This window comes from Pseudophryne corroboree, chromosome 1 (assembly GCF_028390025.1).
Source record: "Pseudophryne corroboree isolate aPseCor3 chromosome 1, aPseCor3.hap2, whole genome shotgun sequence".
Taxonomy (NCBI): Eukaryota; Metazoa; Chordata; class Amphibia; order Anura; family Myobatrachidae; genus Pseudophryne; species Pseudophryne corroboree.
In genome coordinates this window covers 23845832-23871136 of record NC_086444.1, presented here as the reverse complement: position 1 = coordinate 23871136, position 25305 = coordinate 23845832, and the positions used below count along the sequence as shown (strand labels likewise).

The window sequence follows — 25305 nt, the reverse complement described above, 5'->3', positions numbered from 1 at the left end:
GACGGTAACGCCACTTGATAAGCGTGTGAGCGCCTTATCACCCTAAGGGGTGTTTCCCAACGTACCCTAATTTCTGGCGGGAAAGGGTACAACGCCAATATTTGCTATCGGGGTAACCCTACGCATCATCACACACTTCATTTTATTTTATCTGATTCAGGAAAAACTACAGGTAGTTTTTTCACTCCCACATAATACCCTTTCTTGTGGTACTTGTAGTATCAGAAACACGTAACACCTCCTTCATTGCCCTTAACGTGTGGCCCTAATGAGAAATACGTTTGTTTATTCACCGTCGACACTGTATTCAGTGTCCGTGTCTGTGTCTGTGTCGACCGACTGAGGTAAATGGGCGTTTTTAAAACCCCTGACGGTGTTTCTGAGACGCCTGGACCGGTCCTAATAGATTGTCGGCCGTCTCATGTCGTCAACCGACCTTGCAGCGTGTTGACATTCTCACGTAATTCTCTAAATAAGCCATCCATTCCGGTGTCGACTCCCTAGAGAGTGACATCACCATTACAGGCAATTTCTCCGCCTCCTCACCAACATCGTCCTCATACATGTCGACACACACGTACCGACACACAGCACACACACCGGGAATGCTCTGACAGAGGACAGGACCCACTAGCCCTTTGGGGAGACAGAGGGAGAGTCTGCCAGCACACACCAAAAACGCTATAATTATATAGGGACAACCTTATATAAGTGTTTCTCCCTTATAGCATCTTTTATATATATACAATATCGCCAAAATCAGTGCCCCCCCTCTCTGTTTTAACCCTGTTTCTGTAGTGCAGTGCAGGGGAGAGCCTGGGAGCCTTCTCTCCAGCTTTTCTGTGAGAGAAAATGGCGCTGTGTGCTGAGGAGATAGGCCCCGCCCCTTTTTCGGCGGGCTCGTCTCCCGCTATTTTTGAAGTTAGGCAGGGGTTAAATATCTCCATATAGCCTCTGTGGGCTATATGTGAGGTATTTTTTGCCTCTAATAAGGTTTTTATTTGCCTCTCAGAGCGCCCCCCCCAGCGCTCTGCACCCTCAGTGACTGTTGTGTGAAGTGTGCTGAGAGGAAAATGGCGCACAGCTGCAGTGCTGTGCGCTACCTTTAGAAGACTGCAGGAGTCTTCAGCCGCCGATTCTGAACCTCTTCTGTCTTCAGCATCTGCAAGGGGGCCGGCGGCGCGGCTCCGGTGACCATCCAGGCTGTACCTGTGATCGTCCCTCTGGAGCTTGATGTCCAGTAGCCAAGAAGCCAATCCATCCTGCACGCAGGTGAGTTGACTCCTTCTCCCCTCAGTCCCTCGCTGCAGTGATCCTGTTGCCAGCAGGAATCACTGTAACATAAAAAACCTAGCTAAACTTTCTCTAAGCAGCTCTTTAGGAGAGCCACCTAGATTGCACCCTTCTCGGCCGGGCACAAAAATCTAACTGGAGTCTGGAGGAGGGTCATAGGTGGAGGAGCCAGTGCACACCACCTGATCTGGTAAAAGCTTTACTTTTTTGTGCCCTGTCTCCTGCGGAGCCGCTATTCCCCATGGTCCTTTCAGGAACCCCAGCATCCACTTAGGACGATAGAGAAATAAATTTGCTGTGCAAGTGTGTGATCCTATGTGTACGCCGAGCTGCTAAATATCCACTGTGTGCAGACTCTGCGCAGCCCAGGACTTACTCCTACAGTGCCATCACATCAGGCTGATCGGGGCCGGAGCGGACGTCACACACTCTCCCTGAAAACGCTTGGGCACGTCTGCGTTTTTACGGACACTCCCAATAATCGCTCAGTTGCCACCCACAAACGTCCTCTTCCGGTCAACTACCTTGCGAACGCCCGTGCGATCGGATTTTTCGCACCATCCCGTCGCTGACTGGCGATGCCCTTTGTTGTTGTCCGACGCACATGGGCATTGCGGTGCATACACATGCGCAGTTAGAACCTGATCGCCTGCTGTGCAAAAACGCACAGCAGCAATCAGCTCTGAATTACCCCATATGTCCCAGATAATGGTGAGTGGCCTGTAACTTATATGGACACAATTAGCAAACATCAAATCCCATCGCCTGAAATATAAAACCCTCTGCAGTCAGGAGGCCCCCGCTTTACCTCCACCCTGCAGATTAGGGAGCCCCTCGACTAACCAGCACCCTGCAAATTACTGTAGCAGTCAGGGAGCCCCCGCCTTACCTCCACCCTGCAGATTACTGTCGCAGACAGGGAGCCCCTCGACTAACCCACACCCTGCAAATTACTGTAGCAGTCAGGAGGCCCCCGCCTTACCTCCACCCTGCAGATTACTGTCGCAGACAGGGAGCCCCTCGCCTCACCCTGCACCCTGCAAATTACTGTAGCAATCAGGGAGCCCCCCGCCTTACCAGCACCCTGCAGATTACTGTCGCAGACAGGGAGCCCCCCACCCTACCCGCACCCTGCAAATTACTGTAGCAGTCAGGAGGCCCCCGCCTTACCTCCACCCTGCAGATTACTGTCGCAGACAGGGAGCCCCTCGCCTCACCCTGCAAATTACTGTAGCAATCAGGGAGCCCCCCGCCTTACCAGCACCCTGCAGATTACTGTCGCAGACAGGGAGCCCCTCGCCTCACCCTGCACCCTGCAAATTACTATAGCAGTCAGGAAGCCCCCGCCTTACCTCCACCCTGCAGATTACTGTCGCAGTCAGGGAGCCCCCCACCCTACCCGCACCCTGCAAATTACTGTAGCAGACAGGGAGCCCCCCACAGATTACTGTAGCAGAAAGGGAGCCCCCCGCCCTGCAGATTACTGTAGCAGACAGGGAGCCCCCCACCCTACAGATTACTGTAGCAGTCAGGGAGCCCCCCACCCTACCCGCACCCTGCAGATTACTGTCGCAGACAGGGAGCCCCTCGCCTCACCCTGCACCCTGCAAATTACTATAGCAGTCAGGAAGCCCCCGCCTTACCTCCACCCTGCAGATTACTATAGCAGTCAGGAAGCCCTCGCCTTACCTCCACCCTGCAGATTACTATAGCAGTCAGGGAGCCCTCGCCTCACCCGCATCCTGCAGATTACTGTAGCAGTCAGGGAGCCCCCCGCCCTACCCGCACCCTGCAGATTACTGTAGCAGTCAGGGAGCCCCCCGCCCTACCCGCACCCTGCAAATTACTGTAGCAGTCAGGGAGCCCCCGCCCTACCCGCACCCTGCAGATTACTGTAGCAGACAGGGAGCCCCCCACCCTACAGATTACTGTAGCAGTCAGGGAGCCCCCCACCCTACCCGCACCCTGCAGATTACTGTAGCAGACAGGGAGCCCCCCGCAGATTACTGTAGCAGACAGGGAGCCCCCCGCCCTGCAGATTACTGTAGCAGACAGGGAGCCCCCCGCCCTGCAGATTACTGTAGCAGACAGGGAGCCCCCCGCCCTGCAGATTACTGTAGCAGACAGGGAGCCCCCCACCCTACCCGCACCCTGCAGATTACTGTCGCAGACAGGGAGCCCCTCGCCTCACCCTGCACCCTGCAAATTACTATAGCAGTCAGGAAGCCCCCGCCTTACCTCCACCCTGCAGATTACTGTCGCAGTCAGGGAGCCCCCCACCCTACCCGCACCCTGCAAATTACTGTAGCAGACAGGGAGCCCCCCACAGATTACTGTAGCAGAAAGGGAGCCCCCCGCCCTGCAGATTACTGTAGCAGACAGGGAGCCCCCCACCCTACAGATTACTGTCGCAGTCAGGGAGCCCCCCACCCTACCCGCACCCTGCAAATTACTGTAGCAGACAGGGAGCCCCCCACAGATTACTGTAGCAGAAAGGGAGCCCCCCGCCCTGCAGATTACTGTAGCAGACAGGGAGCCCCCCACCCTACAGATTACTGTAGCAGTCAGGGAGCCCCCCACCCTACCCGCACCCTGCAGATTACTGTCGCAGACAGGGAGCCCCTCGCCTCACCCTGCACCCTGCAAATTACTATAGCAGTCAGGAAGCCCCCGCCTTACCTCCACCCTGCAGATTACTGTCGCAGACAGGGAGCCCCTCGCCTCACCCTGCAAATTACTATAGCAGTCAGGAAGCCCTCGCCTTACCTCCACCCTGCAGATTACTATAGCAGTCAGGGAGCCCCCGCCTCACCCGCATCCTGCAGATTACTGTAGCAGTCAGGGAGCCCCCCGCCCTACCCGCACCCTGCAGATTACTGTAGCAGTCAGGGAGCCCCCCGCCCTACCCGCACCCTGCAGATTACTGTAGCAGTCAGGGAGCCCCCCGCCCTACCCGCACCCTGCAAATTACTGTAGCAGTCAGGGAGCCCCCCGCCCTACCCGCACCCTGCAGATTACTGTAGCAGTCAGGGAGCCCCCGCCCTACCCGCACCCTGCAGATTACTGTAGCAGACAGGGAGCCCCCCACCCTACAGATTACTGTAGCAGTCAGGGAGCCCCCCACCCTACCCGCACCCTGCAGATTACTGTAGCAGACAGGGAGCCCCCCGCAGATTACTGTAGCAGACAGGGAGCCCCCCGCCCTGCAGATTACTGTAGCAGACAGGGAGCCCCCCGCCCTGCAGATTACTGTAGCAGACAGGGAGCCCCCCGCCCTGCAGATTACTGTAGCAGACAGGGAGCCCCCCACCCTACCCGCACCCTGCAGATTACTGTCGCAGACAGGGAGCCCCTCGCCTCACCCTGCACCCTGCAAATTACTATAGCAGTCAGGAAGCCCCCGCCTTACCTCCACCCTGCAGATTACTGTCGCAGTCAGGGAGCCCCCCACCCTACCCGCACCCTGCAAATTACTGTAGCAGACAGGGAGCCCCCCACAGATTACTGTAGCAGAAAGGGAGCCCCCCGCCCTGCAGATTACTGTAGCAGACAGGGAGCCCCCCACCCTACAGATTACTGTAGCAGTCAGGGAGCCCCCCACCCTACCCGCACCCTGCAGATTACTGTCGCAGACAGGGAGCCCCTCGCCTCACCCTGCACCCTGCAAATTACTATAGCAGTCAGGAAGTCCCCGCCTTACCTCCACCCTGCAGATTACTGTCGCAGACAGGGAGCCCCTCGACTAACCCACACCCTGCAAATTACTGTAGCAGTCAGGAAGCCCCCCGCCTTACCTCCACCCTGCAGATTACTGTCGCAGTCAGGGAGCCCCCCACCCTACCCGCACCCTGCAGATTACTGTAGCAGACAGGGAGCCCCCCACAGATTACTGTAGCAGAAAGGGAGCCCCCCGCCCTGCAGATTACTGTAGCAGACAGGGAGCCCCCCACCCTACAGATTACTGTCGCAGACAGGGAGCCCCTCGACTAACCCACACCCTGCAAATTACTGTAGCAGTCAGGAAGCCCTCGCTTTACCTCCACCCTGCAAATTACTATAGCAGTCAGGGAGCCCTCGCCTCACCCGCATCCTGCAGATTACTGTAGCAGTCAGGGAGCCCCCCGCCCTACCCGCACCCTGCAAATTACTGTAGCAGTCAGGGAGCCCCCTGCTTTATCTCCACCCTGCAGATTACTGTAGCAGTCAGGGAGCCCCCCGCCCTACTCGCACCCTGCAGATTACTGTAGCAGACAGGGAGCCCCCCACCCTACAGATTACTGTAGCAGTCAGGGAGCCCCCCACCCTACCCGCACCCTGCAGATTACTGTAGCAGACAGGGAGCCCCCCGCAAATTACTGTAGCAGACAGGAAGCCCCCCGCCCTGCAGATTACTGTAGCAGACAGGGAGCCCCCCACCCTGCAGATTACTGTAGCAGACAGGGAGCCCCCCACCCTGCAGATTACTGTAGCAGTCAAGGAGCCCCCGCCCTAACCGCACCCTGCAGATTACTGTAGCAGACAGGGAGCCCCCCGCCCTGCAGATTACTGTAGCAGACAGGGAGTCCCCCACCCTACAGATTACTGTAGCAGTCAGGGAGCCCCCCACTCTACCCGTACCCTGCAGATTACTGTAGCAGACAGGGAGCCCCCCACCCTACAGATTACTGTAGCAGTCAGGGAGCCCCCCACCATACCCGCACCCTGCAGATTACTGTAGCAGACAGGGAGCCCCCCGCCCTACCCGCAACCTGCAGATTACTGTAGCAGACAGGGAGCCCCCTGCCCTGCAGATTACTGTAGCAGACAGGGAGCACCCCTCTTTATCTCCGCCCTGCAGATTACTGCAGCACGCAAACAAACAGTGGTAGCTGCTCAATCATTCCTGGAGATAATTATATCAGGTGCTAAAAAAGGGGAGGGGTCACAACCCAACAGCAGACAGATAGTGGGGGTGCTTTTTACCCCCTGGTATCCCCCCAGCACACCAACTAATACCTGTAACAATACTTGAACCTATCTGGTAATAGTATTTGGTTACATGTGTTTGCAAAGACATGGGGGGGGTCATTCCGACCTGATCGCATACTAGGTTTTTTCGCTGTGGTGCGATCAGGTCAAAACTACGCATGCGTATGTACTGCAATGCGCATGCGCGTGATACGGTTACAATGCGGATCGTTGCTGAGCAATGGATTTAACAAAGAATCCATTTGCACAGCCGATCGCAAGGAGATTGACAGGAAGAGGGCGTTTGTTGGTGGCAAGTGACCGTTTTCTGGGAGGGTTTGGAAAAACGCAGGCGTGTCCAAGTGTTTGCAGGGCGGGTGTCGGACGTCAATTCCGGGCCCGGACAGGCTGAAGTAATCGCAGTGGCTGAGTAAGTTCTGGGCAACTCAGAAACTGCACAAAACTTTTTTGTACCACTCGGCTGCACAAGCGTTCGCACACTTGCAAAGCAAAAATACACTCCCCTATGGGTGGCGACTCTCTGCTCGCAGCGTTGCAAAAAGCAGCTAGCGAGCTATCAACTCGGAATGACCCCCATGTTTAGCTGCTGAGCTGCGTCAAGGCTTTTCGGATATCAGCAGTCCTAACACTACATAATAGCAGTGCCCACATAGGGCCATGTGATTTGTCTACAGTAAGGCCTCATGATAAAGGCTCATACAAAACCGCATCCAGACTGAGGGTTAGCTTACCTGAGAGCCACCCCTAAGATTTCCCATTGACACTACAAGGACCAGCATGCTTTCCAAATGCTGCTCCCATTCAATGCCTTCTCACACATGCAGATAAACAGTGGTAGCTGCTCAATTATTCCTGGAGATAATTATATATCAGGTGCTAAAAAAATTTATAAGCTTTGTCATGAGGCCTTATTGCAGACAAATCACATGGCCCAGGGGCGGATCCAGAAGAAAATGATAGGGGGGGCACCATGGAAGGGGCAAGTACATTTGCGTGCGGCTTCGGTGCATGTGAGGTGGCGCTTCTTATACAATGCCCACAGTTGTAGCGCTCATTATGCAATGTCCACTGTACTGGTAGTGCCCCTTATATAGACCCCCAAGTAGTGGTGCCCCTTTTGCAATGCCCGTATTGCCCCCAGTAGTAATGTTGCCTGTAGTAATGCCCCCAGTCATTATGCCCCCAGTGGTAATTCCCCTGCAGTCATGACCCCAGTAGTTTACCCCTGCCCCCTTTAGTTTAGCCTCCCAGTGGTAATGCCCCCAGTAGTTTAGCCACCAGTAGTAATGCCCCCCTGTAGTTTGCCCCATTGTAGTTTAGTCCCTGTAGTTATGCCCCCTTGTAGCTTAGCCTTCAGTAGTAATGCCCCCAGTAGTTTGGCCCCTGTAGTTATCCCCCAGTAGTTTGGCCCCAGTAGTTTGGCCCCCCTGTAGTTTAGCCCCCAAGTAGTAATGCCCCTGTAGTTACGCCGCCAGTAGTTGGCACCTTTGTAGTTGGCCCCCAGTAATAGTCCCCCAGTAGTTTGCCCCCAGTAGATGCCACCCAGTAATAATGTCCCCCAGCAGTTTGCCCCCAGTAGATACCCCCCAGTAATAATGTCCTCCAGTAGTTTGCCCCCAGTAGTAATGCCCCTTATAAGTTTGCCCCCAATAGATGACCTCCCAGTAGTAATGCCCCCGGTAGATGCCCCCCAGTAATAATGCCCCCAGTAGATGCCCCCCAGTAAAAATGTCCCCCAGTAGCTGCCCCCAATAGATGACCCCCCTGTAGTAATGCCCCCAGTAGATGGCCCCCAGTAAAAATGTCCCCCAGTAGCTGCCCCCAATAGATGACCCCTCAGTAGTGATGCTCCCAGTAGATGCCCCCCAGTTATAATGCCCCCAGTAGTTTGCCCCCCAGTTATAATGCCCCCAGTAGTTTGCCCCCCCCCCCCCGTAGTAATGCCCCTTGTTGATGCCCCCCAGTAGTAATGTCCCCCGTAGTTTGCCCCCAGGAGATGCCCCCGCTGCATTAAGGAAGAAAAAAAAAATAAGAATTTACTCACCGGTAATTCTATTTCTCGTAGTCCGTAGTGGATGCTGGGGACTCCGTAAGGACCATGGGGAATAGACGGGCTCCGCAGGAGACTGGGCACTCTATAAGAAAGATTTGGTACTATCTGGTGTGCACTGGCTCCTCCCTCTATGCCCCTCCTCCAGACCTCAGTTAGGATACTGTGCCCGGAAGAGCTGACACAATAAGGAAGGATTTTGAATCCCGGGTAAGACTCATACCAGCCACACCAATCACACCGTATAACTCGTGATATCATACCCAGTTAACAGTATGAAATATAACTGAGCCTCTCAACAGATGGCTCAACAATAACCCTTTAGTTAGGCAATAACTATATACAAGTATTGCAGACAATCCGCACTTGGGATGGGCGCCCAGCATCCACTACGGACTACGAGAAATAGAATTACCGGTGAGTAAATTCTTATTTTCTCCGACGTCCTAGTGGATGCTGGGGACTCCGTAAGGACCATGGGGATTATACCAAAGCTCCCAAACGGGCGGGAGAGTGCGGATGACTCTGCAGCACCGAATGAGAGAACTCAAGGTCCTCCTCAGCCAGGGTATCAAATTTGTAGAATTTAGCAAACGTGTTTGCCCCTGACCAAGTTGCAGCTCGGCAAAGTTGTAAAGCCGAGACCCCTCGGGCAGCCGCCCAAGATGAGCCCACCTTCCTCGTGGAATGGGCTTTCACTGATTTAGGATGCGGCAATCCAGCCGCAGAATGCGCCAGCTGAATTGTGCTACAAATCCAGCGAGCAATAGTCTGCTTAGAAGCAGGAGCACCTATTTTGTTGGGTGCATACAGGATAAAAAGCGAGTCAGTTTTCCTGACTCCAGCAGTCCTGGAAACATAAATTTTCAAGGCCCTGACTACGTCCAGTAACTTGGAATCCTCCAAGTCCCTAGTAGCCGCAGGCACCACAATCGGTTGGTTCAGGTGAAAAGCTGATACCACCTTAGGGAGAAACTGGGGACGAGTCCTCAATTCTGCCCTATCCATATGGAAAATCAGATAAGGGCTTTTACATGACAAAGCCGCCAATTCTGACACACGCCTGGCCGAAGCCAAAGCCAATAACATGACCACTTTCCACGTGAGATATTTCAGATGCACAGTTTTAAGTGGTTCAAACCAATGTGATTTTAGGAAACTCAACACCACATTGAGATCCCAAGGTGCCACAGGAGGCACAAAAGGGGGCTGAATATGAAGCACTCCCTTTACAAAAGTCTGAACTTCAGGCAGTGAAGCCAGTTCTTTCTGGAAGAAAATCGACGAGCCGAAATCTGGACCTTAATGGAACCCAATTTTAGGCCCATAGTCACTCCCGACTGTAGGAAGTGCAGAAAACGACCCAGCTGAAATTCCTCTGTAGGGGCCTTCCTGGCCTCACACCACGCAAAATATTTTCGCCAAATGCGGTGATAATGGTTTGCGGTTACTTCTTTCCTGGCTTTTATCAGCGTAGGAATGACTTCCTCCGGAATGCCCTTTTCCTTTAGGATCCGGAATTCAACCGCCATGCCGTCAAACGCAGCCGCGGTAAGTCTTGGAACAGACAGGGCCCCTGCTGTAGCAGATCCTGTCTGAGCGGTAGAGGCCATGGGTCCTCTGATAACATTTCTTGAAGTTCCGGGTACCAAGCTCTTCTTGGCCAATCCGGAACCACGGGTATCGTTATTACTCCTCGCCTTCTTATTATTCTCAGTACCTTTGGTATGAGAGGCAGAGGAGGGAACACATAAACCGACTGGTACACCCACGGTGTCACTAGAGCGTCCACAGCTATCGCCTGAGGGTCCCTTGACCTGGCGCAATATCTCTTTAGCTTTTTGTTGAGGCGGGACGCCATCATGTCCACCTGTGGCCTTTCCCAACGGTTTACCAACAGTAGGAAGACTTCTGGATGAAGTCCCCACTCTCCCGGGTGTAGGTCGTGTCTGCTGAGGAAGTCTGCTTCCCAGTTGTCCACTCCCGGAATGAACACTGCTGACAGTGCTAGTACGTGATTTTCCGCCCATCGGAGAATCCTTGTGGCTTCTGCCATCGCCACCCTGCTTCTTGTGCCGCCCTGTCGGTTTACATGGGCGACTGCCGTGATGTTGTCTGATTGGATCAGAACCGGCTGGTTTTGAAGCAGGGGCCTTGCCTGACTTAGGGCATTGTAAATGGCCCTCAGTTCCAGAATGTTTATGTGTAGGGACGACTCCTGACTTGACCAAAGTCCCTGGAAATTTCTTCCCTGTGTGACTGCGCCCCAGCCTCGAAGGCTGGCATCCGTGGTCACCAGGACCCAGTCCTGTATGCCGAATCTGCGGCCCTCTAGAAAATGAGCACTCTGCAGCCACCACAGTAGAGACACCCTGGTCCTTGGAGACAGGGTTATCAGTTGATGCATCTGAAGATGCGATCCTGACCACTTGTCCAAGAGGTCCCACTGGAAGGTCCTTGCATGGAACCTGCTGAACGGAATTGCTTCATATGAAGCCACCATTTTTCCCAGGACTCGTGTGCAGTGATGCACCGATACCCGTTTTGGTTTTAGGAGGTCTCTGACTAGAGATGACAGCTCCCTGGCTTTCTCCTGCGGGAGAAACACTTTTTTCTGTTCTGTGTCCAGAATCATCCCCAGGAACAGTAAGCGTGTGGAAGGAACCAGTTGTGACTTTGGGATGTTTAGAATCCAGCCATGCTGTTGTAGCACTTCCCGAGATAGTGCTACTCCGACCAGTAACTGCTCCCTGGACCTCGCCTTTATTAGGAGATCGTCCAAGTACGGGATAATTAAAACTCCCTTTTTTCGAAGGAGTATCATCATTTCTGCCATTACCTTGGTAAACACCCTCGGTGCCGTGGACAGTCCAAACGGTAGTGTCTGGAGTTGGTAATGTCAATCCTGTACCACAAATCTGAGGTACTCCTGGTGAGGAAGGTAAATTGGGACATGCAGGTAAGCATCCTTGATGTCCAGGGATACCATGTAATCCCCCTCGTCCAGGCTTGCAATAACCGCCCTAAGCGATTCCATCTTGAACTTGAATCTTTTTATGTATGTGTTCAAGGATTTCAAATTTAAAATGGGTCTCACCGAGCCGTCTGGTTTCGGTACCACAAACAGTGTGGAATAGTAACCCCGTCCTTGTTGAAGTAGGGGTACTTTGACTATCACCTGCTGGGAATACAGCTTGTGAATTGCCTCTAGTACAGCCTCCCTGCCCGAGGGAGTTGTCGGTAAGGCCGATTTGAGGAAACGGCGGGGGGGAGGCGCCTCGAATTCCAGCTTGTACCCCTGAGATACTACTTGAAGGATCCAGGGATCCACCCGTGAGCGAACCCACTGATCGCTGAAATTTTTGAGGCGGCCCCCCACCGTACCTAGCTCCGCCTGTGGAGCCCCACCGTCATGCGGCGGATTTGGAAGAAGCGGGGGAGGACTTTTGTTCCTGGGAACCTGCTGCGTGGTGCAGCTTTTTTCCCCTTCCTCTGCCTCTAGACAGAAAGGACCCGCCTTTTCCCCGCCTGTTTTTCTGGGGTCGAAAGGACTGTACCTGATAATACGGCGCTTTCTTAGGCTGTGAGGGGACATGGGGCAAAAATGCTGACTTCCCAGCTGTTGCTGTGGAAACAAGGTCTGAGAGACCATCCCCGAATAACTCCTCACCCTTATAAGGCAAAACTTCCATGTGCCTTTTAGAATCTGCATCCCCTGTCCACTGCAGAGTCCATAAGCCTCTCCTAGCAGAAATGGACAATGCACTTATTCTAGATGCCAGCCGGCAGATCTCCCTCTGTGCATCTCTCATGTACAAGACTGAGTCTTTTATATGCTCTACGGTTAGCAATATAGTGTCCCTGTCTAGGGTGTCAATATTTTCCGACAGGGAATCTGACCAAGCAGCAGCAGCACTGCACATCCACGCTGAAGCAATAGCTGGTCTCAGTATAACACCAGTGTGTGTATATATAGACTTTAGGATAGCCTCCTGCTTTCTATCAGCAGGTTCCTTTAGGGCGGCCGTATCCGGAGACGGTAGTGCCACCTTTTTAGACAAACGTGTGAGCGCTTTATCCACCCTAGGGGGAGTTTCCCAACGTGACCTATCCTCTGGCGAGAAAGGGAACGCCATTAGTAATTTTTTTGAAATCACCAATTTTTTATCGGGGAAAGCCCACGCTTCTTCACACACTTCATTTAATTCTTCAGATGGGGGAAAAACTATTGGTAGTTTTTTCTCCCCAAACATAATACCCTTTTTTGAGGTACCTGGGTTTATATCAGAAATGTGTAATACCTCTTTCATTGCCTCAATCATGCAACGAATGGCCCTAGTGGACATTAAATTTGACTCATCGTCGTCGACACTGGTATCAGTATCCGTGTCGACATCTGTGTCTGCCATCTGAGGTAGTGGGCGTTTTAGAGCCCCTGATGGCCTTTGAATTGCCTGGGCAGGCACGAGCTGAGAAGCCGGCTGTCCCGCATTTGGCACGTCGTCAAATTTTTTATGTAAGGAGTCGACACTTGCACGTAATTCCTTCCATAAGTCCATCCACTCAGGTGTCTGCCCCGCAGGGGGTGACATCACATTTATAGGCATCTGCTCCGCCTCCACATAAGTCTCCTCATCAAACATGTCGACACAGCCGTACCGACACACCGCACACACACACAGGGAATGCTCTTAAAGGAGACAGGACCCCAACAAAAGCCCTTTGGGGAGACAGAGAGAGAGTATGCCAGCACACACCAGAGCGCTATATAATGCAGGGACTAACTGAATTATGTCCCCTATAGCTGCTATAATATTTACTGCGCCTCAATTTAGTGCCCCCCCTCTCTTTTTTACCCTTTTCTGTAGTGTAGACTGCAGGGGAGAGTCAGGGAGCTTCCTTCCAGCGGAACTGTGAGGGAGAAATGGCGCCAGTGTGCTGAGGGAGATGGCTCCGCCCCTTTTTCGGCTGACTTTTCTCCCGCTTTTTTCTGTATTCTGGCAGGGGTAATCACCACATATATAGCCTCTGGGGCTATATATTGTGGTTATTTTGCCAGCCAAGGTGATTTTATTGCTGCTCAGGGCGCCCCCCCCCCAGCGCCCTGCACCCTCAGTGACCGGAGTGTGAAGTGTGTATGAGGAGCAATGGCGCACAGCTGCAGTGCTGTGCGCTACCTTGGTGAAGACTGAAGTCTTCTGCCGCCGATTTTCCGGACCATCTTCTTGCTTCTGGCTCTGTAAGGGGGACGGCGGCGCGGCTCCGGGAACGAACACCAAGGACGGGTCCTGCGGTCGATCCCTCTGGAGCTAATGGTGTCCAGTAGCCTAAGAAGCCCAAGCTAGCTGCAAGCAGGTAGGTTCGCTTCTTCTCCCCTTAGTCCCTCGTTGCAGTGAGCCTGTTGCCAGCAGGTCTCACTGTAAAATAAAAAACCTAACATATACTTTCTTTCTAGGAGCTCAGGAGAGCCCCTAGTGTGCATCCAGCTCGGCCGGGCACAGAAATCTAACTGAGGTCTGGAGGAGGGGCATAGAGGGAGGAGCCAGTGCACACCAGATAGTACCAAATCTTTCTTATAGAGTGCCCAGTCTCCTGCGGAGCCCGTCTATTCCCCATGGTCCTTACGGAGTCCCCAGCATCCACTAGGACGTCAGAGAAACATACTTACCGAGCCCCGTTCCCGCGCCGCTGCAGTCCTCCTCCTCCCTGGGCGTCCGCTCCTCAGCACTATGAGAGACGTCATGACTGACGTCTCTCCCATAGCGCACGGCGCACAGTGACAGCGCCGGAAGCCGGAGCTCAGTACTGAGCTCCTGCATCCGGCTACCGCTGTGCAGGGAGACGAGCGCCCGCTGGTAACACAATCTCAGCGGGCGCCCGTCATCTCCCTGTGCGGCGCCGGGGGAGAACAGGAGAGCGCAGGGGGAGAACGGGGTACGGAGGGGACGGAGGCCAGAAATGACAGGGGGGGCACGGGCCCGAGTGCCCCCCCCCCTGGATCCGCCACTGACATGGCCCTATGTGGGCACTGCTATTATGTAGTGTTAAGACTGCTGATATCGGAGAAGCCTTGGTGCGGCTCAGCAGCTAACCATGTTTTTGCAAACGCATGTAACCAATTCTCTGAAATTCTATTACCAGATAGGTTCAAGTATTGTTACAGGTATTAGTCAGCGTGCTGGGGGGATACCAGGGGGGAGGGAAGCACCCCCCCTCTCTGTCTGCAGATTACTGTAGCAGTCAGGGAGCCCCCCACTTTACCACTGCCCTGCAGATTACTGTATACTTCTCCATACAGAACTGAATCTTGTTTTGGGGCAAGTGGTTTACATACACAGATTTGGGATTACATTGCAAGGTACAAAACTATACAAAAAATTAGATCTTTGCCAATAATCCAGAAATGAACAGAAGACAAAGCCAAACAAACCTGGGACATAGTCATGCGACATTGCACTACAGGGAAACCAACACTGCTCTATGCTGCTCTATGCTAGCTCTTGGAAAGGCTACAATAAAACCGCTGCCGTGGACAATAATCCAGCTCCACACTTTCTCCATATACTTCGTTAAAGACACAGGACAGGGGTGATTGGTTGGTTGGGTCACATAAGGACAGGGGTGATTGGTTGGGTCACATAAGGACAGGGGTGATCGGTTGGGTCACATAAGGACAGGGGTGATCGGTTGGGTCACATAAGGACAGGGGTGATCGGTTGGGTCACATAAGGACAGGAGTGATTGGTTGGGTCACATAAGGACAGGGGTGATCGGTTGGGTCACATAAGGACAGGGGTGATTGGTTGGGTCACATAAGGACAGGGGTGATTGGTTGGGTCACATAAGGACAGGGGTGATTGGTTGGGTCACATAAGGACAGGGGTGATTGGTTGGGTCACATAAGGACAGGGGTGATTGGTTGGGTCACATAAGGACAGGGGTGATTGGTTGGGTCACATAAGGACAGGGGTGATCGGTTGGGTCACATAAGGACAGGAGTGATCGGTTGGGTCACATAAGGACAGGGGTGATCGGTTGGGTCACATAAGGACAGGGGTGATCGGTTGGGTCACATAAGGACAGGGGTGATCGGTTGGGTCACATAAGGACAGGAGTGATTGGTTGGGTCACATAAGGACAGGGGTGATTGGTTGGGTCACATAAGGACAGCGGTGATTGGTTGGGTCACATAAGGACAGGGGTGATTGGTTGGGTCACATAAGGACAGCGGTGATTGGTTGGGTCACATAAGGACAGGGGTGATTGGTTGGGTCACATAAGGACAGGGGTGATTGGTTGGGTCACATCATTTACATAGTAGTTGCATTTCTTACCTCCAGAAGGAAATCCACATTTTTGACTTGAACTTCTCTCAGTCCCACAACCTGAACCACATGCTTCCCGTCCTCTCTAGCATGGAGCCTGTAGGAAGACAACGTGAGAGCGGATTATTCCGGGTTCTTTATTTGCTGCAGCTGCACATTTACACCAGAGATGCACAATAATAGAAGTATTGGCTGCATACTAAGTAATGCCAGTCCGATGGTATAAGCTCAGGAGTACGGAACCCTGGCACGCAAAGTGCGGCTCTTGCAATCAGAGCGTTAATAGACTAAATATTACTGCACAGCGTTATGGACAGAAACCAGTTCATTACACCTGTGCTGAGGTAAGAGGGTCCGCCGTCCAACAAGACATCATTACTTACAAACACTTGCTGCATCACTATGCGCTTGGTCTGCATACATCGGGGGAACATATACCAGGAGATGCCACAACATGAGAGACAGCTGGGAGACGCACCTTTTCCTGCCATCTAACAGGTCGTACAGTTGTCCGCAGTAAATTTCAAAAAAGCTGATCCAGACAGTCTGGTCTTTTCTGGGCTGGGAGGACTCAAGTTGCTGGAAGATGTCCCTAGCAGCCAGGGCGTAGAGTCCAGGGTTCTTCTGGGTGCCGATCATGGTGTACGTTTTACCGGCTCCGGTCTGGCCATATGCAAAACATGCAGCATTCCCGCTGAAATAAGAACACAACAGATACTCAACCAAGGCTGGTAACAAGCGTCTGACCTGGGAAGGGCTCACGTGCCCGAGACACACAGTACAGTCACAAAAGATTTTTACCTCTTCCTGCTCCTCCTCATGTTCCTGCACAGTGCTGCTGCCTCCCTCCACCACACTGTCCCAGCCCTGGCTCCTGCTCTTCACAGGAAGGAGCAGCAATAGCCAGATAAAAATCACATCACACAGACTACAGGAGCTTTCCAAAAACAAATCTATACTGAACATACGTAAGATACAAGAAACGTTGCGGAGGAAGTTTGAACCGCGCGGCCGAGAGGGGAAAAGACCAGAGAAGCAGAGCACCGATCACCAGGCGCAGAGAAGACAGATCAGAGCCGTGGAAGCAGTCGACGGGATCAAGCATAGGATACAAGGTAACACACTCCGTAGGAGGGAGGGTTCACGGCGGACAGTCCCCTTGTGGGTCCCGAAGCCTGTGATACCTTCCCCCCAGAGACGTGACCGCATCCCCCGGTCTCGACAGGCGGTGGACGCCCGTGGATACGGACGCCTCTCGCCGATCGTGACAGAGGTGACAAGCGGGGAGTCCGGAGTTTCCAGTCACCTTGTCCCCTATTCACCTTGTCCCTCCGCTATCCAATTGGGGTACCCCTTAGTAAAGTGACCGCACTTAAGATCATCATCACCCTCTGGGGAGGCGTTTGATTTATAACATCTGCAACGGACTCTTCACTCCGTAAATTTCAGTATCAGTTCAGAAATTCCAATTACACTGTGTACTCAAGTGAGTACAGGACTACACCTGAGGTGGGAAAGAGGTGGGACGCCACACTCTATTTCCACCACATAATTAATTTCTCTTTTGGACTGGTAACAATTTCTTAATTCTTAATCTCAAACAATACAGACTTTCCAGGCATTTTTATTTTTTCATTTTTCTATTTTTATTTTATTTTTATTTAATTTTTTCATTTTTTCCTACGTAATACCAAACTCTTTTTTGGTCACTAGGGTTTGTATTGTTGCAAACTATGAACTTACAACATTTATGATAGTTAATAAACATTATTATTTAGATTGTTTTTCACTTCTGGTCCTTTTACACAACATCTATAAACATCCTTACACAGGCGCAGTTGTGAAACTTTGAGAAACGCAGTCACAAAAGATGCCACACACATTGGTAAACCGCTGCTTTTCCGAATTCCGTAAAGGATGGGTGCAATTTGACGCCACGTGTTGTTGGCCTGACTGGTCAGATGCATACCCCTTGGGCCCACAATATTCTGTTAGGCTTTTCCGACCAGGAACAATAGAGCATAAAAACCTTTAACTTGCTCTTACACATCTATGTTGATTGGCGAATCACACTCTGCAACTTCTGGTTTATTTTTGTGTAACCTGTGAAACTGGTTAGCAATACAGTCAAGTGTTCTGGTGTCCACCAACATACCCAAAGGTTAACCCTGTGGAGACTATGGACCCTGAAGAAGAAATGAAAGTATCCCTATATGGAGCACTCTGAAGCGAGTGAAGAGAAACTGGGAAAACAGGATCTTCAGAGGAAGTGCTAACCATTTATTAAAGAAAAGAAAAAATTGTTTTAAAAACTGTCACCAGGCAGTGATCACTTGCATAGCACAACAATTGTTTCATGTGTCCTCCATTGTGGCAAACAACAGTTTCCATTTGAAGAACAGTATACTCTTCAGCAGAACAGAATGTGACAGGTGGAATAGTCGGCACAGGGCGTCTAGTGTGGTCACTGAAATCTGACAGAATTACACCCTTTACCATACACGTGGTTCTTAAAAAAAACAAAAAACAAAACACATTAAAAAAAAAAAGTCACAGGGAGTGTGGTCTGGGGATCAGGGAATGGCTGATGATCCATTCTTCCGTAACGTATTGATTTAGCAATTGTTGCGCTATTCAAGTGATTTTTATCGTCACCTGGTGACAAAATTGATAACCTTTTTTTTTACAATTGATGGCTAGCGCATCCTCTGACACACCTACTGTCCAAGTCTCTCTTCTTCACGAGCCTTATAACTCGCTCCGGGAACATCAGAATTTGGTAATTTGGTCAAATATATTTTCTCTAATTATAACCTTAAATAAATCAGCGTTCTGGAACACTAGGGAAATCACAACTAACATACATGCACGGAGACTACTAGCGGAACCACGCAGTGACGCACAAAACACGTTACATTATTGATTATCAGACTGCAGACAATGAAGGCGCAGCATCGTGAAATGACGGAACGTTCCCTACCCGTTAAACACATGCTGGATGAGTGGGTACGCAGTCTTCATGTACACATCCTGATTGGTCAACGTCTCGCTAAACACATCATCAAAGTAAAACACGTGCTGAAAGAATACACCCGGGGAAATTTAAATAGACAAATAAATAAATTAATAATCCTCAGAAATAGTAAAATTACAACTTGAACAATAGAAGTTGGTGGTTATAGATCCTCTGTACCAATAAAGTGAATTCCGCATGTTAACAAAGTGGGGGTCAGACAAATTACCTAAAGATTTTGTCTAATGCAGACCACCAGCCAATGCAACACGATTTGTTTCGGATACATTGAGCATTAACCCCCCCCCCCCCCCCCCCCTCCTCGTGCTCAGCCCCCCCATCAGAGAAGAGACCTCATACCTGGAGAATATATTCCTTCAGATTGACCGCTTCTTTCCGCTCGTAAATTAGAACAGTTTGTCCGTCCTCCACGCTCACCACGTTCAATTCCCCGCGGCGCTCCTCTCTTAGGCCTAGAGGGCGCTTGCGGACACAAACGCGGATTTTATCGCTATCCGTCCAGGGTTCCTCTTTGTCCGCAGCGCTGGGCCTGTCCAATCACACGCCAGGAGGCAACAAAAGTCAGCACCGTCCATCACTGACCGGATAATGTGTCTTTAGGTTACGGATTCAATAGGACAATGTTCATCTGACGTTACGCTGCACTGCTTTCTATACATGGCCCAGCTTACACTATAGACTATAGCAATTCACATTAACTATTAATACAATATATACAATTGTGGTCAGACTAGAATAACAAGGCTGGAAAGCTTTTCTAATTAGAGAATCATACTGTTCACGCTAGGTGCAGGACGCTGATCAGTGAGGAGGGCATGTTTTAGTCCTGATAGACCCAACCTTAAACGTGAAGCTACAGATGCGGTAGGTGTACAATTTTGCCCTTTAAAATTAAAATACGTCCTCCTCCCTGATCAGCACCCTGTATCTACAGTGAACACGAAATCAATTGGAAGACTGGTGATACTGGAACGGACTATGGTGGTCATTCCGAGTTGATCGCTAGTTGCTTTCGTTCGCTGTGCAGCGATCAGGCAAAAAAACGGCACTTCTGCGCATGCGGCGCAGTGCGCATACGCGTCGTACTATTACAACGAGCGTTGTAGTTTCACACAAGGTCTAGCGAAGCTTTTCAGTCGCACTGCTGACCGCAGAGTGATTGACAGGAAGTGGGTGTTTCTGGGTGTCAACTGACCGATTTCAGGGAGTGTTCGAAAAAACTCAAGCGTGGCTTGGCCGAACGCAAGGCGTGTGACGTCAAAACAGGAACTGTACAGTCTGAAGTGATTGCAAGCGCTGAGTAGGTCTGAAGCTACTCTGAAACTGCACAAATTAATTTTGTAGCCGCTCTGCGATCCTTTCGTTCGCACTTCTGCTAAGCTAAAATACACTCCCCAGTGGGCAGCGGCATAGCGTTTGCACGGCTGCTAAAAACTGCTAGCGAGCGAACAACTCGGAATGACCACCTATACGTGCAGTAATAAGGCAGCACAACCAGATACACTGGCCTAGGCTGCTTCTCTGTGAGCAAACGCATCATTCTGGCCCCAATAACTAATACACCAGACTTATGAGACAACTGGAGATTCCTGCAACTGACCATTATGGTCATGAGAAGATCTAGCAGTGTTCCAACTGGTTGTGAATCAGTTTATAAGTATCAGATCCACAATTGTGTTGCCAGAATGTGGCACACACCGATGCGAGGACCACACAGAACATGAATAACACTTAGAAGAAAGCAGTTAATGTTACCTGCATTACAATGAGGTGTATAACATAGGATTCAATAATGGTCATAAACTAAGGCCGGACAGACCAACGGGTGTATCAGACAGGTCGCTGCAAGATGTGTGATTACCGTAAGTGCGTCTGTGGCACGCCATAGTTATACCCCGACACGTGCATCACTCTGTGAATAACTGGGCCCTCCGTGTCTCTAAGGCCTGGTGCTGTGCCCCTCAGTGCCTCCAGGCGGGACCCTTCAGCTGGACTCTCCTCTTCCGGTGCTGTGGGGAGCCTCTGGCCATGGTACTGGCCAACAGGTGGCGCCCTGTCGCAGATTTCTGCAGGGTGCTTAATGAAATGGTTACGAAAGGATTTAGATGATGGGAACTCGTCTCCGTCCGTCTCATAGGAGAAGTCAAACTGCAGCTGCCTCCTGGTGGCAGAGCGGTTGTGAGGGGGCTGCAGGTAGACGCAGCCCGGCTGCAGGGGTGTTCTCCCATCGCTGTCCTCAGCTGCCACGCTCTGAATTATTTTAATCAGCTGGAAGAGGCGCTTGCGGTCCTCCATACTATGCACTCCCAGCTTGGAGTAATCCTTCATGGTGACCTCTGCCAACTCCTCAATCTTCTGCAATCCCATAGCCAGGAAGTGTGGGTAGTACTGCCCCAGCTCAGCCTCACAGAGGCACTCCAGGAGGCAGGAGGCCATCTCCCGCAGCCCAGCGGTCCGCTCTACAAGATACAAAACACAACGTTATTCAATACAACATACAGCGCCCAGTGTCGCCAGATTAGAGTGGAGGCAGCAATCGGTCAGTCACTGGGAAGCAGGGGCATTGCTTCATGCCTCTTATAATTATTACAGAGGGTTACAATGAGCGGACAAGGGTAAAAAAATACAGCGGTAACGCAACTTGCTTTGGCGGTCCAGGTGTTAGGTATATCCATGGCTCAGCACAGATGGGTAAATCAAATAGAATGAGGCGCTAATTAAGTCACCTGTGGCCAAGCATGGATAAACTTAAAATTTGGACCGTTGGGGTACCTTGAGGACCGCGTTTGAGAACCTCTGGTGTAGGGCGTCACACAGAACGTATAGCAGGGATTCCTAACCATGGTTTTCAAGGCACACTAACAGTCCGAATATTAAGGTTAGCCATACTTGAGCACAGGCGACTTAATTAGTACCATAAATTATTTTAAATTTAAGCATCTGTGCTTAAGCATGGCTATCCCTAAAACCTGGACTGTTAGTATGCCTTGAGGTCCATGGTTAGGAGAAACGGATGTACAGGGTGAGGCGCCATTACCCCACTTGCAGGAGACAGGATGGGAACACGCTACATGGATACACCACCTGACCGCGCAGTCTCCTCCCAGTAAAACAAACACAAAATCTCCTCTATTGTGAGCTGCAGGGTGCGATGATTTCTTTATCCCTCCCTAACCAAGAAATTATGGGACACCCTGATCTACAGACGTCCTCCGATAAGGAGGGAAAATGTTGCAGTCTCCGCCATCTTTAAGCTACATGTGGACACTAAGAAATCGGTACAATCTCGCAGAAACCGGCAGCAACACCGTAAAGTAGTTTGTGCGCTGCTCGGCTGTGTAAGTGACCTCTACAGGTATGTACACACCTGTCATACCTATAGGTCTACATCCCAGATCACCATATAGCTTCCTGCCCTGCATGCCACCATATCACATCTTTATTAAAAGTAACACACAGAAGCTACCAGCTGTAAATAGTAATTATGGACATTTTATGCCAACACACCAGATCCTCTATCTCCGCAAACAAAGCAAACAGCAGTATGTATCATTGTAAAGCATTCCGGAATACGCTAAATAAATGGTAATAATAAAAAACAGTAATCTCCGCTCTGTGCCGGGATCCGGTCTGAAGATCGACAGTGTCTAGGTCGACAATGTTTAGGTCGACAGTCACTAGGTCGACATGGATGGAAGGTCGACAGGGTTTCTAGGTCGACATGTGCTAGGTCGACAGGTCTAAAGGTCGACATGAGTTTTTCACTTTTTTTTTTTTTTTTTTTGGATTTTTTCATACTTAACGATCCACGTGGACTACGATTGGAACGGTAAAGTGTGCCGAGCGAAGCGGTAGCGGAGCGAAGGCACCATGCCCGAAGCATGGCGTGCGAAGCGAGCCATGCGAGGGGACACGGTGCACCAATTTGGGATCCCGGTCACTCTACGAAGAAAACGACACAAAAAAAATAAAAAATCCTCATGTCGACCTTTAGACCTGTCGACCTAGCACATGTCGACCTAGAAACCCTGTCGACCTTCCATCCATGTCGACCTAGTGACTGTCGACCTATAGTGGTCGACCTAAACATTGTCGACCTAGACACTGTCGATTTGATGAACCACACCCCTCTGTGCCACCATGACCTCATAAGGTGAGCCACTTACCCCAATCTATACTACATACACGGTATAATCTGGGGGAGCATCCGGCAGATGGACCACCATCACACACACAAATATCACATTTCTATTTAAATTGTAATTTCACTTAATTGCAATAGAAATCTTCAACCCGATTGCTCTCGGACAAAAAGCAAAACATCCAACCACGATTCTCTCATTTGCGATATCTCAATATGATTAATGTATCATATATCTTATGATAAATCTGCCCCAATCTCCCCTGTCCTATCACGTATCCGAGCCTCATTACTCTGCGGCCGCTCAGTGAGACGTGCGCAGTCTGGTCGCATCAGGAATCTGAATGCAAGGGCAATATGAGATCCGTCATACATACCCGGTCTCTCCTACTGTCCATTACCAGACCCCACCCCCATATACCCCACGTCCGTATACACACCCCAATACCCGATAACGAATGCTGCCGATTACATATTGTACATCGCCCCCCAAACCAAGCAACTGTATGCAGCAGGGGGATGGAGGGGACGTGTCACAGTGTGTAGGAGGATACATTGTATATAAAATAAGATTTTACTCACCGGTAAATCTATTTCTCGTAGTCCGTAGTGGATGCTGGGAACTCCGTAAGGACCATGGGGAATAGCGGGCTCCGAAGGAGGCTGGGCACTCTAGAAAGATTTATGACTACCTGGTGTGCACTGGCTCCTCCCACTATGACCCTCCTCCAAGCCTCAGTTAGGACACTGTGCCCGGACGAGCTGACATAATAAGGAAGGATTTTGAATCCCGGGTAAGACTCATACCAGCCACACCAATCACACGTATAACTCGTGATACTATACCCAGTTAACAGTATGAATATAACTGAGCCTCTCAACAGATGGCTCAACAATAATAAGATTTTACTTACCGATAAATCTATTTCTCGTAGTCCGTAGTGGATGCTGGGACTCCGTCAGGACCATGGGGAATAGCGGCTCCGCAGGAGACAGGGCACAAAATTTAAAAGTTTGACCACTAGGTGGTGTGTACTGGCTCCTCCCCCTATGACCCTCCTCCAAGCCTCAGTTAGGATACTGTGCCCGGACGAGCGTACACAATAAGGAAGGATTTTGAATCCCGGGTAAGACTCATACCAGCCACACCAATCACACCGTAGAACTTGTGATCTGAACCCAGTTAACAGTATGACAAACGTAGGAGCCTCTGAACAGACGGCTCACAACAATAACAACCCGATTTTTTTGTAACAATAACTATGTACAAGTATTGCAGACAATCCGCACTTGGGATGGGCGCCCAGCATCCACTACGGACTACGAGAAATAGATTTATCGGTAAGTAAAATCTTATTTTCTCTGACGTCCTAGTGGATGCTGGGACTCCGTCAGGACCATGGGGATTATACCAAAGCTCCCAAACGGGCGGGAGAGTGCGGATGACTCTGCAGCACCGAATGAGAGAACTCCAGGTCCTCCTTAGCCAGGGTATCAAATTTGTAGAATTTTACAAACGTGTTCTCCCCTGACCACGTAGCTGCTCGGCAGAGTTGTAATGCCGAGACCCCTCGGGCAGCCGCCCAAGATGAGCCCACCTTCCTTGTGGAATGGGCCTTGACAGATTTAGGCTGTGGCAGGCCTGCCACAGAATGTGCAAGTTGAATTGTGCTACAAATCCAACGAGCAATCGTCTGCTTAGAAGCAGGAGCACCCAGCTTGTTGGGTGCATACAGTATAAACAGCGAGTCAGATTTTCTGACTCCAGCCGTCCTTGAAATATATATTTTCAATGCTCTGACAACGTCCAGCAACTTGGAATCCTCCAAATCGCTAGTAGCCGCAGGCACCACAATAGGCTGGTTCAGGTGAAACGCTGAAACCACCTTAGGCAGAAAGTGAGGACGCGTCCGCAGTTCTGCCCTGTCCGAATGGAAAATCAGATATGGGCTTTTATACGATAAAGCCGCCAATTCTGACACTCTCCTGGCTGAAGCCAGGGCCAGTAGCATGGTTACTTTCCATGTAAGATATTTCAAATCCACCGATTTGAGTGGCTCAAACCAATGGGATTTGAGAAAATCCAAAACTACATTAAGATCCCACGGTGCCACTGGGGGCACAACCGGGGGCTGTATATGTAGTACTCCTTTTACAAAAGTCTGGACTTCAGGAACTGAAGCCAATTCTTTCTGGAAGAAAATCGACAGGGCCGAAATTTGAACCTTAATGGACCCTAATTTGAGGCCCATAGACAATCCTGTTTGCAGGAAATGTAGGAATCGACCCAGTTGAAATTCCTCCGTCGGGGCCTTCCTGGCCTCACACCACGCAACATATTTTCTCCAAATGCGGTGATAATGTTGTGCAGTCACCTCCTTCCTGGCTTTTACCAGGGTAGGGATGACCTCTTCCGGAATGCCTTTTTCCCTTAGGATTCGGCGTTCAACCGCCATGCCGTCAAACGCAGCCGCGGTAAGTCTTGGAATAGACA

The 25305-nt window shown here is 51.0% G+C and overlaps 1 protein-coding gene across 3 annotated transcripts in view; it reads right to left on the bottom strand.

Moving 5' to 3' along the window:
- The window catches only part of KIF24 (kinesin family member 24), a 106605-nt gene that overhangs the window by 41878 nt on the left and 39422 nt on the right, over nucleotides 1-25305 (bottom strand). For 2 of the 3 annotated variants that reach the window (XM_063957772.1, XM_063957763.1), the window contains exons 2-6: nucleotides 20532-21129; nucleotides 19010-19199; nucleotides 18617-18714; nucleotides 16115-16330; nucleotides 15646-15733 (exon numbers count right to left, since the gene is read on the bottom strand). In XM_063957772.1, the coding sequence (XP_063813842.1) occupies nucleotides 15646-15733; nucleotides 16115-16330; nucleotides 18617-18714; nucleotides 19010-19199; nucleotides 20532-21106 (1167 nt within the window). In that variant the 5' untranslated portion in view covers nucleotides 21107-21129. The remainder of the gene's footprint in view (nucleotides 1-15645; nucleotides 15734-16114; nucleotides 16331-18616; nucleotides 18715-19009; nucleotides 19200-20531; nucleotides 21130-25305) is intronic. The other variant, XM_063957783.1, reaches the window with a different exon arrangement.